Source organism: Musca vetustissima, unplaced genomic scaffold (genome assembly GCF_032173495.1).
Source record: "Musca vetustissima isolate MV318-11 ecotype Yass unplaced genomic scaffold, APGP_CSIRO_Mvet_v1 utg49292, whole genome shotgun sequence".
NCBI classification, from domain to species: Eukaryota; Metazoa; Arthropoda; class Insecta; order Diptera; family Muscidae; genus Musca; species Musca vetustissima.
This window is the reverse complement of record NW_026878145.1, coordinates 88,799-103,006: the sequence shown is the minus strand read 5'-3', so window position 1 is coordinate 103,006 and position 14,208 is coordinate 88,799. Positions and strand designations below refer to the sequence as shown.

Here is a 14,208-nt window from a genome sequence, read left to right as displayed (position 1 = left end):
CATATTCTCATATTCATTGCGTTCAATTAAGTCTGACAGACAACTAGTCGCCATAGCTGAATCACTGAAGCGGTGTGATTAACGCGAACTCACTGTCGAACGATTCACAAGACCAAATGCTGTTTGTTGTTTCACCTTCCTATTGTGTTTTCTGTTTTTGGCTTTTTTGTTTTTGTTTTGGTGCTTATTGCCTTTTTGGCCATGCGAACATGTGCAACAACTACCGACGACATTCTCCATTCGCCTCAATCGGTTACGAATCGTCGACTGGTTTCCAAGTTTTCAGCGCACTTGCGCGCAATTACAATCTCGCACGCCTAATGAACTGACCAAAAAGTGTAAAGACCTCTGCGAACAAATTACGAAAATAAAAAAACAAACATATTTTAGATTTTAATAAAAAAAGGTATCGGAATAACTGAAATTTGCAAAGTGAAACATTCCATTCATAAATACCCAATCCCACAACTAGTGCGTATGTGTGTGTGGGTAAAACTACATGTTCTGTGTAAGTGAACTGAAAGCCTCCATCCATAGTCCTGACAAATAATTGACGAGTTCGCGTGTGGTCGTTAAATAAATCATTAAGTGTCCATGTCCTTTCACATGAAAAAGTTAATTGCTTAATAAGAGTTTATTTATTGATTTTTTTCTACAAATTTCAAAGTTGCAATCACAAGTCCAATAGAATGGGTAATTCCAGTTCTCTTTGTTCCAATCAGAACGCCGTACGAAGCTACGATGAAAATAGGTAAGAAATAAAAGTATTAATATGGTATTAACTCTTTTCGACATACTCCGGCCCTTCTTAAGTTAAATCTTCAGTTTGGCAGTGCAATGATTGCATAAATCATTTTTATTGAAATTCATTTTTCAAGGTCATCATATACACATGTATGTATTCATATGTTATGGCATTGTTTTAAATAACAAAACTTTAATGTGGAACACTTGCCACTGCATTGACGTTTCGAAGTAGAGCCCGGTTTTAATGTTAAAATATATAATAACCATTCACTTTTACATTCATATTAATTGTATGTTAAAATATAAATCCACAATCAACAAAAAAAATACCACATAGAAAAACGTTAGTAAGCAACTGCAGAAGCTGTAACCATTTATGTAATATTTTTACACCTGTTTCAAATTGACAAAACTTCATGTAATATTTATTCAATTAGTATAGCTACTTTTGAATGTTTCCGGTCTGTCATTTTGAATGTTTAGTTAATGGTCTCATTCTCACTAAAAACAACATTGCTAAGGATATATGGCGTGACAATCCACTAGAAACACCCGAAACAAGTGAACGTGTACTTATATTCGGAAATAACCTACACCATGAGGTGTAGAAGTCCTGCTCTCTATTTGCAAAAAAACTCTAGTAGTCGATTTTTTATCATTAAAGAAATGATAATCGCTTGATGCCAAGTCCGGACTATATGGCGGATGCATTAAAATTTCCCAACCAAGCTTCCGAAGTTTCTGGTGAGCCACTGTAGATGTTATCCTGGTGGAACACGACACCTCTCCTGTTGGCCAATTCTGGCCGTTTCCGGTCAATTGCTATCTTTAAACGGTCCAGTTGTGTACAGTAGAGATCAGAATTTATCGTTTTGCCATATGGAAGCAACTCATAATAAATAATCTCCTTCCAGTCCCGCTCTTTGATCACGATCGCTCGATTTCCCATCTCCAGTCACCATCCGCTCAAGAAATGGGTCTATCTGATTACGTTTGGCTAAGGCTTCGCAGATGGAAATTCAATCCATCCTATTTTTTCTGTTAAGGGAACCCCACCCATTCTCGATTTTAATTTTTCAAGATTTTAAATGGGCTGGTAAATCAATACCAATGCTTGTTAAGGTTTGTAACTTTGCATACATATATTTGAAGATTTAAAAAAGAAGAAAAATAATTTACAAAAAATGTTTGTTATTGCTTTGTTGTTGTTTTTTGTAATTAAAGAATAGTCCTTATTTTTTATGGCGGGCATGATAACTCCTCACTGGATCATCGGAATCCGAAAATTCCAACGGTGTTAGAAAGAGTACATATCTGGCTCTCGTATGAACTAGGATTATTGATTTCGCTCTAAAATTAACAAAATGGCGGACCTTTGAAAAAATATTTTTGAAAAATCGCCGAATTTTGACCAAACACTAAGTTAAAAAATAAGGAAGATCTTCACCGATTGGCTTTATCCTAGTTCATACGATAGCTATACACTCACAGAGAAACGTGTGAAAATTTGAAATCGATTGGGTTATTAGTTTTTGAGTTATCGTGCCCGCCATTCGCAAAAGAGAAAAACGCGTTTAAAGTTTGAGAAGCCCTTTAGCCGTCACTTGATGCTGACACAATAAATCGGCTATATCTTCAAGAGTTCTTGAGATTTTCACTTGAAATTTTGTAGAGACATTCTTGAGTTAATGTATAATCGAATTAAATCAAAAAAAATTTTGACCCCGAGAATGGGGGGGGGTCCCCTTAATTGGTGTGGCACCCAAAACATCTTTTTGAATCCAGCTTTGTGTAAATGGTTTAAGGGAAATCGCCTATTTTTATTAAGTTTAAAAATAAGGAAGATCTTCACCGATTGGCTTTATCTTAGTTCATAATTTGGAATCGATCGGATTATTAGCTTTTGAGTTATCGTGCCCGCCATTCGCAAAAACGCTGTTTGGAGAAAAATGCGTTTAAAGTTTGAGAAGCTCTCTTGCCATTACTTGATGCTAGCACAATATATCGGCTATATCTTCAAAAATTGTTGAGGTTTTCACTTGAAAATGTATAGGGAATTAGTGTAGGTTCGAATTATACCAAAATACAAAATCAAATTTTTTGAAACCGAGAATTGGGGGGTCCCCTTAAAACAGTTTTATGGTCGATTTTTATCTCCTGGGTGATGTTACTAACATACCGGTCCCCAAACTAATATAATTCATACCATGGCCAACAGTCTGTCAGAACACGTTTTATTCACTCAGAAAACAAAAAGCCAAATTTTAGCCAATAGGAAATTATATATGCATAACATTAGCTTCGATTAAAAACCAGTAAGGAAAGTTCAAAAGTCAGACGGGGCCGACCATATAATACCCTTCACCACTTTGGGTACATGCAACCTGTTAATATCTACAATATCCTGTAGATATAACGGTCATTGAATATTTGGAGGACCATTGAGATGAAATCGGGCGAAATTAAATGTGCTATCTAGATAGATATTTGAACTAATTGAAAAACACCATACACATCCCATTCTGAAATCAATGAAAAGTTGCATGTCAAACGGACAGACTTGGATTCTTTAGTGTACCATTTGTATGAAATCGAGTCAAATTATGTATGGGAGCTATATATAAACACATGGACGTAATTGAGTAACCGTTGCATACACCATTTGTTTTTTGTAATCACTATATTCAATTTAAAACCCTCTGCCAAATTTCGTGTAACCACCATTTACATAAAAACGAAATATCAAAATCTGAACAGATTTCAACAAACCTTATCACGCATCATTTTTTTCAATAGCAAAACATTACTCAATCAGACAAATATTGGGAGTTTCGTGTATCATTCCCAAAAAATCAGACGAAACTATATATAGGAGCTACATCTAAATCTGAACCGATTTAAAAAAAAAAAAAAAACTTCGCAGACATCAGTCTGGATCTAATGCAATGCTCTGTGCAAAATTTTGTCCCAATCGGACAAATATGCAAAACATTACTCAATCAGACAAATATTGGGAGTTTCGTGTATCATTCACAAAAAATCAGACGAAACTATATATAGGAGCTACATCTAAATCTGAACCGATTTAAAAAAAAAAAAACTTCGCAGACATCAGTCTGGATCTAATGCAATGCTCTGTGCAAAATTTTGTCCCAATCGGACAAATATTGGGAGTTTGGGGCATCATTCACAAAAAAATCGGACGAAACTATATATGGGAGCTATGTCTAAATCTGAACCGGTTTTCTCCAATTTCTATAGGGTTCGTCCTTGGGCCAAATAAATGAACTGTGCCAAATTTCATCCAAATCGGATCATAATCATACTTTGTTATCAAAAATACATGGACGGACATGCGTAAATCGACTCAGAAAGTGATTCTATGCATACTCTCAAAAGGAACCATGGGTCTATCTCGATTCTTTTTCTTAGTTCGGGTATTAAAAAAACATCATATCAAATAATATCGAGAATAGTTAATAATAATAGTGGATCGGATGTAAATCCTCGAGCAATTAGCCGCTGTGCTCATGAAACTGAGAACAACTGCGCTTCTTGTATTAAGTTTTTAAAGGAGCATATTTATTGGTCTCAAGACTGTTATTTTTTCTGACAAATCCAAATCAAATTTATTAAACACGAATTATACATACAATGATCTGTATGGAGGTCACGCTATCTTCTGAAGGAAATGAAATGATATGCGTGGGGTTGTATTTTGTCTGGAGGCAGGTCAAGTTCGAAGATGGGCTATATCGGTCTACGTTTAGGCATAGCCCCCATATAACGGTAACCCCCTTTTTTGGTGAGTGCAATTATCAACCGAATTCGCTATAATTTGGTACTTTGCGTTCTTATTGGGTACCCAACTCCACTCCACTTATTGGGTACCCAACTCCACTCCACTCTCCACTAAAAATAAATGTCCATATAACGGTACACCCAAATTTCGATATTTTAAGGTTATTGAGCGCGATTTTGTATCTAATTCGCTGTAATTAGGCACTTTGAGTTCTTATTTGGTATCAAATCTCTACAGTAAAAATTATAAATATAGGTCCACTTTTTCTGGTATCCCCCATACAGCGACGTAGCCAGAGGGGGCACGGGGCCCCTTTTACCACACTTTAACACGCAGTGTTACAGGGTATTATGTCTTTGTGCACATGTTAGTAGCAGGCAAAAGGAAACGATATAGACCAATGGTTCCTCTTGAGTCGATTTATGCATGTCCGTCTTTCTGTCCATGTTAAATTGTAAACCAAGTGCAGGTCGCATTTATCATCCAAATGAGATGAAATTTGGCGGTACTGATTTAGATATAGATGGTGCGCCAAAGATTCACATTTAGGCCGATTGGCTCGAAATTTTGCCATTTTTTTAATAGCTTCAGATTTAGATATAGCTCTCATATATAATTTTCAACCAATTTCAAATATCGAAAATTGGGGAATACCCTTATATGGGGGGCTAACTCTAAACGTGGACCCATATACCTCATCTTCGAACTTGACCTTCCTGGAGACAGAAGACAACTCTAGGCAAAATTTGGCGATCTATCTCAATTTGTTTAGATGCTAGTGTGATTACAACAGAGATACCGATTTATTATTACGCTGATCAATATGATATACTTTTTAGGGTCGGAAATGATTTTTTCGTTGAGTTACAAACGGAAGAATAAACTTAATATACGATTGTAGGGTTAAGTAAATTAGTCAAATTTCATGTCAATGATCCTTCAAAAATGCGAGGTCTGCATCTCTTGAATATAGCTAAAGTTGTAAAGTGTATCATATAGTCGGCCTCGTCCGACTTTACTACTTTCCTTACTGGTTTATTATTGAATCAGAAGATCTAGTTTTTGGGACATGATCTAGTTTTTGAAGCCCAATTAAGTCGGTCGAAAATTTATATGGGTTATGTCTGCATTTCTACACAGCCCAATTACGTCATTCTATGGTAACTTTTTTCCGACGAAAATATATATGGGAGCTATCTTCAAACCAGAACCGATTTCAACGAAACTTGCCACATGTTAGGCTTCATGGTACGTTGCACCATTTACTTGAAATCGGACGATAATATATATGAGAGCTATATCTGAATCTGAACCGATTTCACTTGGCACACGTTTTGTTATAGTAACTTCAGTACGTTGTGCAAAATTTCGTGCCAATCGGCTTAACTTTGGGTCTTTGGTGTATGAATGCAATCCTAAATCAGGAGTGACATATATCTATGTATGCATATGTTAAACCTCGTGTAAGGAGAGATAGTGTATAGTCCATTTTACTCTGCGGGAAATATGTGTATATTCATTATTTGTTCTACTGTAATCAATTTAGACGTCATACATTTTTATCACGATATCCAACGATACGCATGTAAATGACCTTCCACATAGAATATATCAATGAATTATATGAAGTAGTATGAACTTGAGGTCGTAATTATGGGAACATTGAACAATAAAAACTGGTGTCTTTGCGACAATTTTCTTTATACGAATGTACACAACACCGAAATAAAATGCCAGAACTTAAATGCTAACTAACAATCAAAAGGCAATGTCTCTGTAAGATTGATATTCTTCAATGACACAATGGAAAACACAGGTGTTTTTCAAATGTTTTTGTTTTTTACTGGAGTCGTATTTTTTGTGGCGGCTTGACCACTCGCTCTACTTGATTCACCTTAAATTGTTTTTAATTATACAGCTGTGGACATGAACTAAATACACGAGACAGTACGACTGTTGCCAAGATTTCTAATCAGCTACTTACGCTTGTCGTTGCAGCCCATATACTTGTCGCTAGTCGTCCGCCCGTATCGACAGAAATGCGTGCATGACTCCACCCCAATCGAATGTAGCCGGATAATGCGTTAACATTTTTATATTGTGGAATATTTTGTATCACAGTTGTATTTAATTTTTTTGTTTTTCGTGTGTGTTTCTATAGTCTAATCTTGAAAGTCATTTGAAGGACTGTTAGTTTTTTTTTTTTAACAAATATTCCATTTGAGAGCACAAAACAATAACAAACAATGACTTCATTAAATTGAATGTTACTTTCAAATTTATTTCGATTCTACATTAAATTATAATTTTTTGGTGGTAATAAATATTGAACGTGTAATTAAAATTGAATGTGAAATGTATATGTATATGCACGTATGTTGAGAGCAATTATATACATACATTTTTGTTAATCCATTTCAATTATTTTATAAGTTGCGGGCTTAAGCTGGACTCCAATTTCAATTATTTTTTTTTTAGACTCGAAGGCCGGCTCGGATATAAAAGCCTAAAATAGTGTGCTTATATACGCTGGGACTTCCTCCATAATAAGTGTAAAAATTTGGCTATATATGTAGGTAGTCAGTGTCCACCAAGTAATACCCATTCCCTTAATTTGATTCAGAAAACACTTTTGAGTAAATGTACTATAATTTGTAAACATGCCACAGTTATGGACCAATCTTCGCGAAATTTTACATGTACGATGGGTTTTGTCCCTATTTTTTTTTTTTTTAAAGATCGATTAATATTTAGGGAATGAAATGGACCAAATACTTAATATTTGTCTGTTTTTCTGGACGCTCCAGAGGCTGCAATTATGGCCCGAACATCGTGAAATCGGCCAATATTTAGCGGATCAAATGGACCCTGACTTTTGTGTGAAAAATTACAAAATGTGTATTCTATGGCTTATATATTTAATCCTGACAAGTAATTAGAAGGGCTGTACTTAATATTGGTAATATTCGGAAAATATGTCAGTATAAGAGGTGATGTTGACCTCCAATCGAGGGAAATATTGCCCAGGCTCGAAAAAAAACATCCGCAGAAAGTTAGAGTTCTGTGGTAGTTGTGTAGGATATCGCATGGTCGGTCCCGTCCGACTGTACTACTCCGCTCCCTGATTTTAAATTTTAAACGTTTTTTTTTAAATCACTACATTCATTTATTTAATGGTGTGGATTCTATCTAGTTTAAAATATTCCGATAACAACAATGTTTTTATATTAAGTGTTAAATATTGGATACAAAGACTAAACATACAAATAGCTAGAAATGCAAAATAATGAAGATAGGGGTACATTTATTAAGCCAACTACTGGTAAATTTAACCCATTTATTTAAGCCATTATATCTTATGTAATGTTTAATTACAGTATTCCATACGATGTTTAAATATCACAAAAAAACTGTAATTCATCTAATTAAAAGCCACGTAAAAAATTGTGCATTTGTAAACACACACACAAACACCAGCACATCAGTTATTATAAATGGACATTAAACATTCGATTAAAGCATTTATGTATGAATGTCGGCTTAAATGTCTGGCGTGTGCAGTAACCAAACGGAAACCTTCAAATGTCGTGAATCAGACTTTCAACATTTGCAATGTTTTTTTATTAATATTTTTTTCAACAAACATTTTCTTTGTTTTTTACGAAATCAATTATTATTATCCACATAAATGACCATTAAAGCGTAACTCCAAATGTTGTTGTTTCATTAATTTTAACGCTTGACTTGGTTAATATGTCGAGATTTAAACAACGATTCTGACATAGGGTTTACGAATGAAATATAGGTTTTCAATGGCTTTGTTGTGGTTAGTGCTAATGTTTGTATCCTACACCGATTGACCATGACATCATTTCGTAGGGGTATTGAAATCGTCTGATCGTGCAGTTAATTTAGGATATTAAGGAAGAAAATGACAAGGTAACATTGATTGCACTAATTCGAAAAAATTAGTAATGAACCTGGAACACATATTAAAGATTATGACGTGGATACCCATGCCCCAGTCTTCCGATGGAGACACAAACATTAAATTTCAGAATTACACAAAAAAAATAATATTATTGTTGATATTTGGAGTTTATTGTATGTTTATACAAACTCAGGAAGTAGAAAGCAAAACTAACACAAAGAGGTCATAAATCATTCAATAACCCATTCAGGAAAGTCAGACGGGCGAGCTATATGATACCCTTCACCAAGAAATTCTTCTAAGATTCCTATTGTAAGGTACAGTAATATATATACACTGGTGGCCAAAACTAAAGCAAATACAATTGCAAGGTTAATAAATGCAGCATAACTTGCAAAAATAAAGATAAAGATATTCGCTTAAAAAACATTAAATTCATTATGAAATAAATAATAATTTTTGGATAAGGGAATTGTCTCAATTTTTGCTTGGACAAAACTAAAGCAACTCAGCAAAACAAACCGATGAGCTCTAAAATTTTAGTTATTTTTGCCGTTAGAATTACTATGTTTTGGTTTTTACACCAATTTCGATACTTATCTTAATACTCGTATATAAAAGAGCTTAGTGTTGAGTGGGTGAGTGACTGACAGATCGCCGAGACGAAGCGACTGAAGCCGTGTGGGCTGTTGTTGGTGTGTATGCCTGAGATGAGGCTGGGTTTTTTGGAAATTCGAACTAGAAGTGTACGAAAAGTATTAAATATGGGACCTTTTGTATTAAGCAAACGGGAAGAGCTAGAATTCTGATTTTGGAATGTGGGTCACTGATGAATGTGGGTTATAAATATATACAAAAGATGTACGATTTTGGAATTTCGACTAAATTTAGTACTAAATTTAGTTCTAATTTTATATATATATATATATATATATATATATATATAGCTAGAGTCTCGAAATCTATATATATAAAATAGAAAAAAATTTGTTTGTTTGTTTGTATGTTACCGATAGACACCAAAACCGCTGAACAGATCTTAATGACATTTACACTGTATGTCGGGGCATGCCCTGAAAGTAACATAGGCTATATAAACTTTTAAAATTCCGCGTGGATGCGGAGTTATAGCATCAATAGTAAACATACCTCGAAATTTCTGAACATATAATATGCGTTTATCATAAGAACGGTTACAGATACCGTTTTCAAAATTTGCCTGCGAAGGTATGAATACACACCATCCATACAAAAATGAGCATGGTACGATCAACGGAAAATGCACTTTTTACTGCATTTTAAAAATCGGCATATTAAAAATTGAAAATATTTTGTTTGTAGACTCTAAAATGCTGAAAAGATTTGACTGAGATTTTCACAGAACGTCATAACATGCCATGGGAATAACATATGCTAAGATTCCACTTCTAAGATTTCCCGAGGATGCGTTGTTATAGCATCGGACGTAATCATACCTCAAAAATTATGAACATGTAAATCGTGTATATCTTAAGTACGGTTACAGACACCGACTTCAAAGTATTGCTGAGTACCGTGAGTGTAAATACGCATCATCCACACGACAGACCGCGGACAAGGGAAAATGCAGAACTCATTGCATTTAAATTTATACGTAGTAAAAAGAAAAAATATTGTTTGTGGACTCAAAAACCATTAAGCAGATTTTATTAAAATGTTCACGATCCTATGGAAGTAACATAGGTTGGAAAAAAACTGAGGAGTAATAGCATCAGAAGTATTCATACATCTGAAAGAATGTATATATGTAGAACGTTTTCTATGGGTATACGGCTTGAAAATATGGTTGAGTAACATGGATACAAATACTCATCATACGATGAGGAATTACTTTCGAATGATGAGGATATATTTTGAAATACATACATATGCATGTACATATGTATATTGAAATAAAAATTGCGTAGAATTGAAAAAAATTGGTTGACATTATAATTTTCCATTTTTGTCAGTTTGTGAAAAAAATTTTATTTTGAACAAAATCAAACAAAGTGTTATTTGGATTTCAAAGAAACACAAAAAAAACTACAATCATTTTAATTATAAATCGATTTATCACCTGGAAAAAGTCAGAGACTGGGATAGGGTAAATTCAGATACACCACTGTTATTTCAAACCAGTAAGGAACTTTCAAAAGAACGTTGGATTCTTTGGTACCATTTGTATGAAATCGAGTAAAATTATGTATGGGAGCTATATATAAGCACATGGATCTAATTGAGCAACCGTTGCATATAACATTTGTTTAAATCGTGTAAATCAAACAAACATAGGCCATTCGGCATTTACATAAAATGGAACGAAATTATATATAAGACTTAAATCAAAATCTGAACCGATTTCAACAAACCTTATCACACATCATTTTTTTTTCTCAATAGCATTTGATATGCAAAATTTTGCTCAATCGGACAAATATTGGGAGTTTGGTGTATCATCCGGACGAAACTATATATGGGAGCTATGTCTAAATCTGAACCGATTTTAACAAAACTTCGCAGACATCAGTCTGCACCAAATTCATAGTCTGTGCAAAATTTTGTCCCAATCGGACAAATATTGGGAGTTTGGTGCATCATTCACATAAAATCGGACGAAACCATATATGGGAGCTATATCTAAATCTGAACCGATTCTAACAAAACTTTGCATACATAAGTATGGACCTGATTCAGTGCGCTGTGCAAAGTTTTGACACAATCGGATTAATTTGGTGCATTATTTACCTTAAATCGGACGAAAATATATATGGGAGCTATACATAGCTTACCACTCATCACTTTAGACTCAATTCGGTACGCTATGCTAAATTTCGTGCAAATCGAAGGATATATAGGGACTTTCACGCATTATTTACCTAAAATCGGACAAATATATATATATAGGAGCTATATCTAAATCTGAAACGATTTTCATGAAAATATTGGGAGTTTGGTGCATCATTTACACATAATCGGACGAAACTATATATGGGAGCTATATCTAAATCTGAACCGATTTTCTCCAATTTCAATAGGGTTCGTCCTTGGGCCAAATAAGTGAACTGTGCCAAATTTCATCCAAATCGGATCATAAATGCGACCTGTACTTTGTTAACAAAAATACATGGACGGACGGAGGGACAGACGGACATGCGTAAATCGACTCAGAAAGTTATTCTATGCACATTCTCAAAAGGAACTATGGGTGTATCACGATTCCTTTTGCCTGTTAGAAACATATGGACAAAGATCTGTACCACAGTGTGGTGAAGGGTATAAAAATCGAGTTTGAGGCTGCATATTTATTCCTTTATACTGTAGTACTAAGAGCTAAACACTTTCTTCAAGGCTTCTAAACAATTTGTGTAGGAGATAACAGATGGAGGTGATAATATATATTTTTTGAATGGTTGTTACTTTGCGAAAAAACAAAAAACAAAAATTACCACCATTACAGAAAACAGCGAATTATTTAATAACTACTATACAACTACTACAACATGGACATTAATGCGAGCATATAAAAATATAAGGGTTTACCTAATTTTAAATTAAATTTAGTAAATATTGCAGCTGCATAAAGGATGCTTTCTAATTGACCATATCTAAATTTGAATTTGATAACTTCAGCAGGGGCAGCGAAGCGCCACGGGCCCCGCTAGTGTTATATAAAATACAGGATGGGAAGTGGTGTTGATGTATGGAAATGGTTTTATAAATTCGTACTTATGTGTATGAAAAGTACTAAATGGTACAAAATTTGGTACTGTTTGCATTTAGTTGAGCGCAAATCCTGAAAATAGCAATTAGGATTACTATTGGAGTACAGAATTGAGGTAGCTTAAAAAATCTTACTTATGTTTCCGAAAAGTACTAAATGGTACTTAATTTGGTACAAGTTGTATTTTGGTAAATAGATAAAGCTGGAGTCTTGAAATTGGGAAATAAAATGTCTGCTGGAGTGTAGAACTGATGTCGTTTAGGAAATTTGTACTTATGTTTGCAAAAAGTACTAAATAAATTTAGTACAATTGGGATTCTGGGTGAACGGATAGACCTGAAAACCTGAAATTTGGATTTAAGATTACTGTTGAGGATTTAGCTAAAAAACAACTTTTTTATATGTACGAAGGGTATTAAACGGTGCAATTTGCATTTGGGTGAACTGAGACATCTGTGAACCTAAAATTTTGAATAAAAATTGCTGTTGGAGAGTAGAAATGAGATATAGATACGTGTACTAAATTGTACTATATTCGGTACACCTTGATTATGTGTGAACGAATAGAGCTGGACTCTAGAATTTTGGAATTAAAATTACTGTTGGAGTGTATGTTGGAGTACTAAATGGTACTTAATTAATTAAATATTAGACGTAATAGAGGTGGAATTCGGAATTATAGTACATTAAATATAGTTATATTAAACTGTTATGATTTTAATACTCCCTTTCCGCATACGAATTAGCCGGCACTTTGCTAGTAGATCATATTTAAATGGATTTTATTACAATAACATGTATCTGGTTTTAAATTTTGACTTACTGCAAAAAAAACATAAAAAATATTCCATGAATAAATCAGTGGTTTCTCGAATTATAAGTTGATTTTATACAACTTGATTGAGAAAAAATGCAAGATTTTGTTGAAAAATATGCTAAAAAGTGTTAAAAGTTTTAGAAAAGTGCTAAAAATTAATATGAAGAAATTTTATTATAGTTTATAATAAGATCTATATTTTCTAGAAAATTATTTATATACTAAAATACGAATAAGGAAATATAAATTAACAGCTATGTTGTGAGGGTATTATAAGTATTTGTGTTCCAACAGTTTGTAACTTCAAGAAATATTGGTCCTGGACTCAAATTTTAGTATACGGATCGTCGTATCTCGACTAACTGAGTCGATATGTATGTATCTGTCCGTCTGTACATTAACATTTGTAAACAAAGTAACGGCCATAGCTATGAAACATTGTCACGATATTTTGCATATCCGGTTCTGACCAGTGGTGACACTTATTGTGTTAAATCGGCCAAAAGTCAACCAAAAGCATTTTATATGTTTTTCTGGTCTCTAGAGGTCACAAAATTCGACATGGGGAAACCCTAATGAATAAGCTATTGAGCGAGTCAAATTGACCAAGACTTTTGTGTGAAAAATACAAAATATGCATTTTATGCCGTAAACATTTATTCTAGAAGGACAGAGACCGGGTGTGGGAGCTTAACGGAAATTTTTACAGGGGTCTACCTATTCTAATAGTGTTTAGAATTACCATTACCACACTACCATAAGGTGGAGTCTATACTATGTCGATTTATGCATGTCCATCTGTTGAAATCGCGATAGAGATCGCAGTATTTAAGATAATGCTCCGAAATTTTGCACAGACATTGATAGTATTCCTAGGATGTTTGGTATTGAAAATGTCATATGTCGGTCCAAGTATTGATCTAGACCCCATATAACGTTATCGCCCAATATTCGGTATTTTGGAAACATTTTCCAATCGAACTGTAATTTGGTTTGTATTTTGGGTTTTCATTGAATGACACATATCCGTATAAAAAATTATTAATATTGGCCCAAGTTTCAGCCATTCGCCATTCTAGGCATTTTGGACACGTTTTCCCACCGAATTGGCTGTAATTGACTTAATATGAACTCTGAAATTTAGCACATACATTGCTAGTACTCCTAGG

At 34.1% G+C, this 14,208-nt stretch overlaps 1 protein-coding gene across 1 annotated transcript in view; it reads left to right on the top strand.

Moving 5' to 3' along the window:
- Positions 1-686: 686 nt before the first annotated feature.
- The window catches only part of LOC133322951 (NADP-dependent malic enzyme-like), a 33,620-nt gene continuing 20,098 nt past the window's right edge, over positions 687-14,208 (top strand). The window contains exon 1 of the mRNA XM_061531902.1: positions 687-751. Coding sequence (XP_061387886.1) covers positions 690-751 — 62 coding nt within the window. The 5' untranslated portion in view covers positions 687-689. The remainder of the gene's footprint in view (positions 752-14,208) is intronic.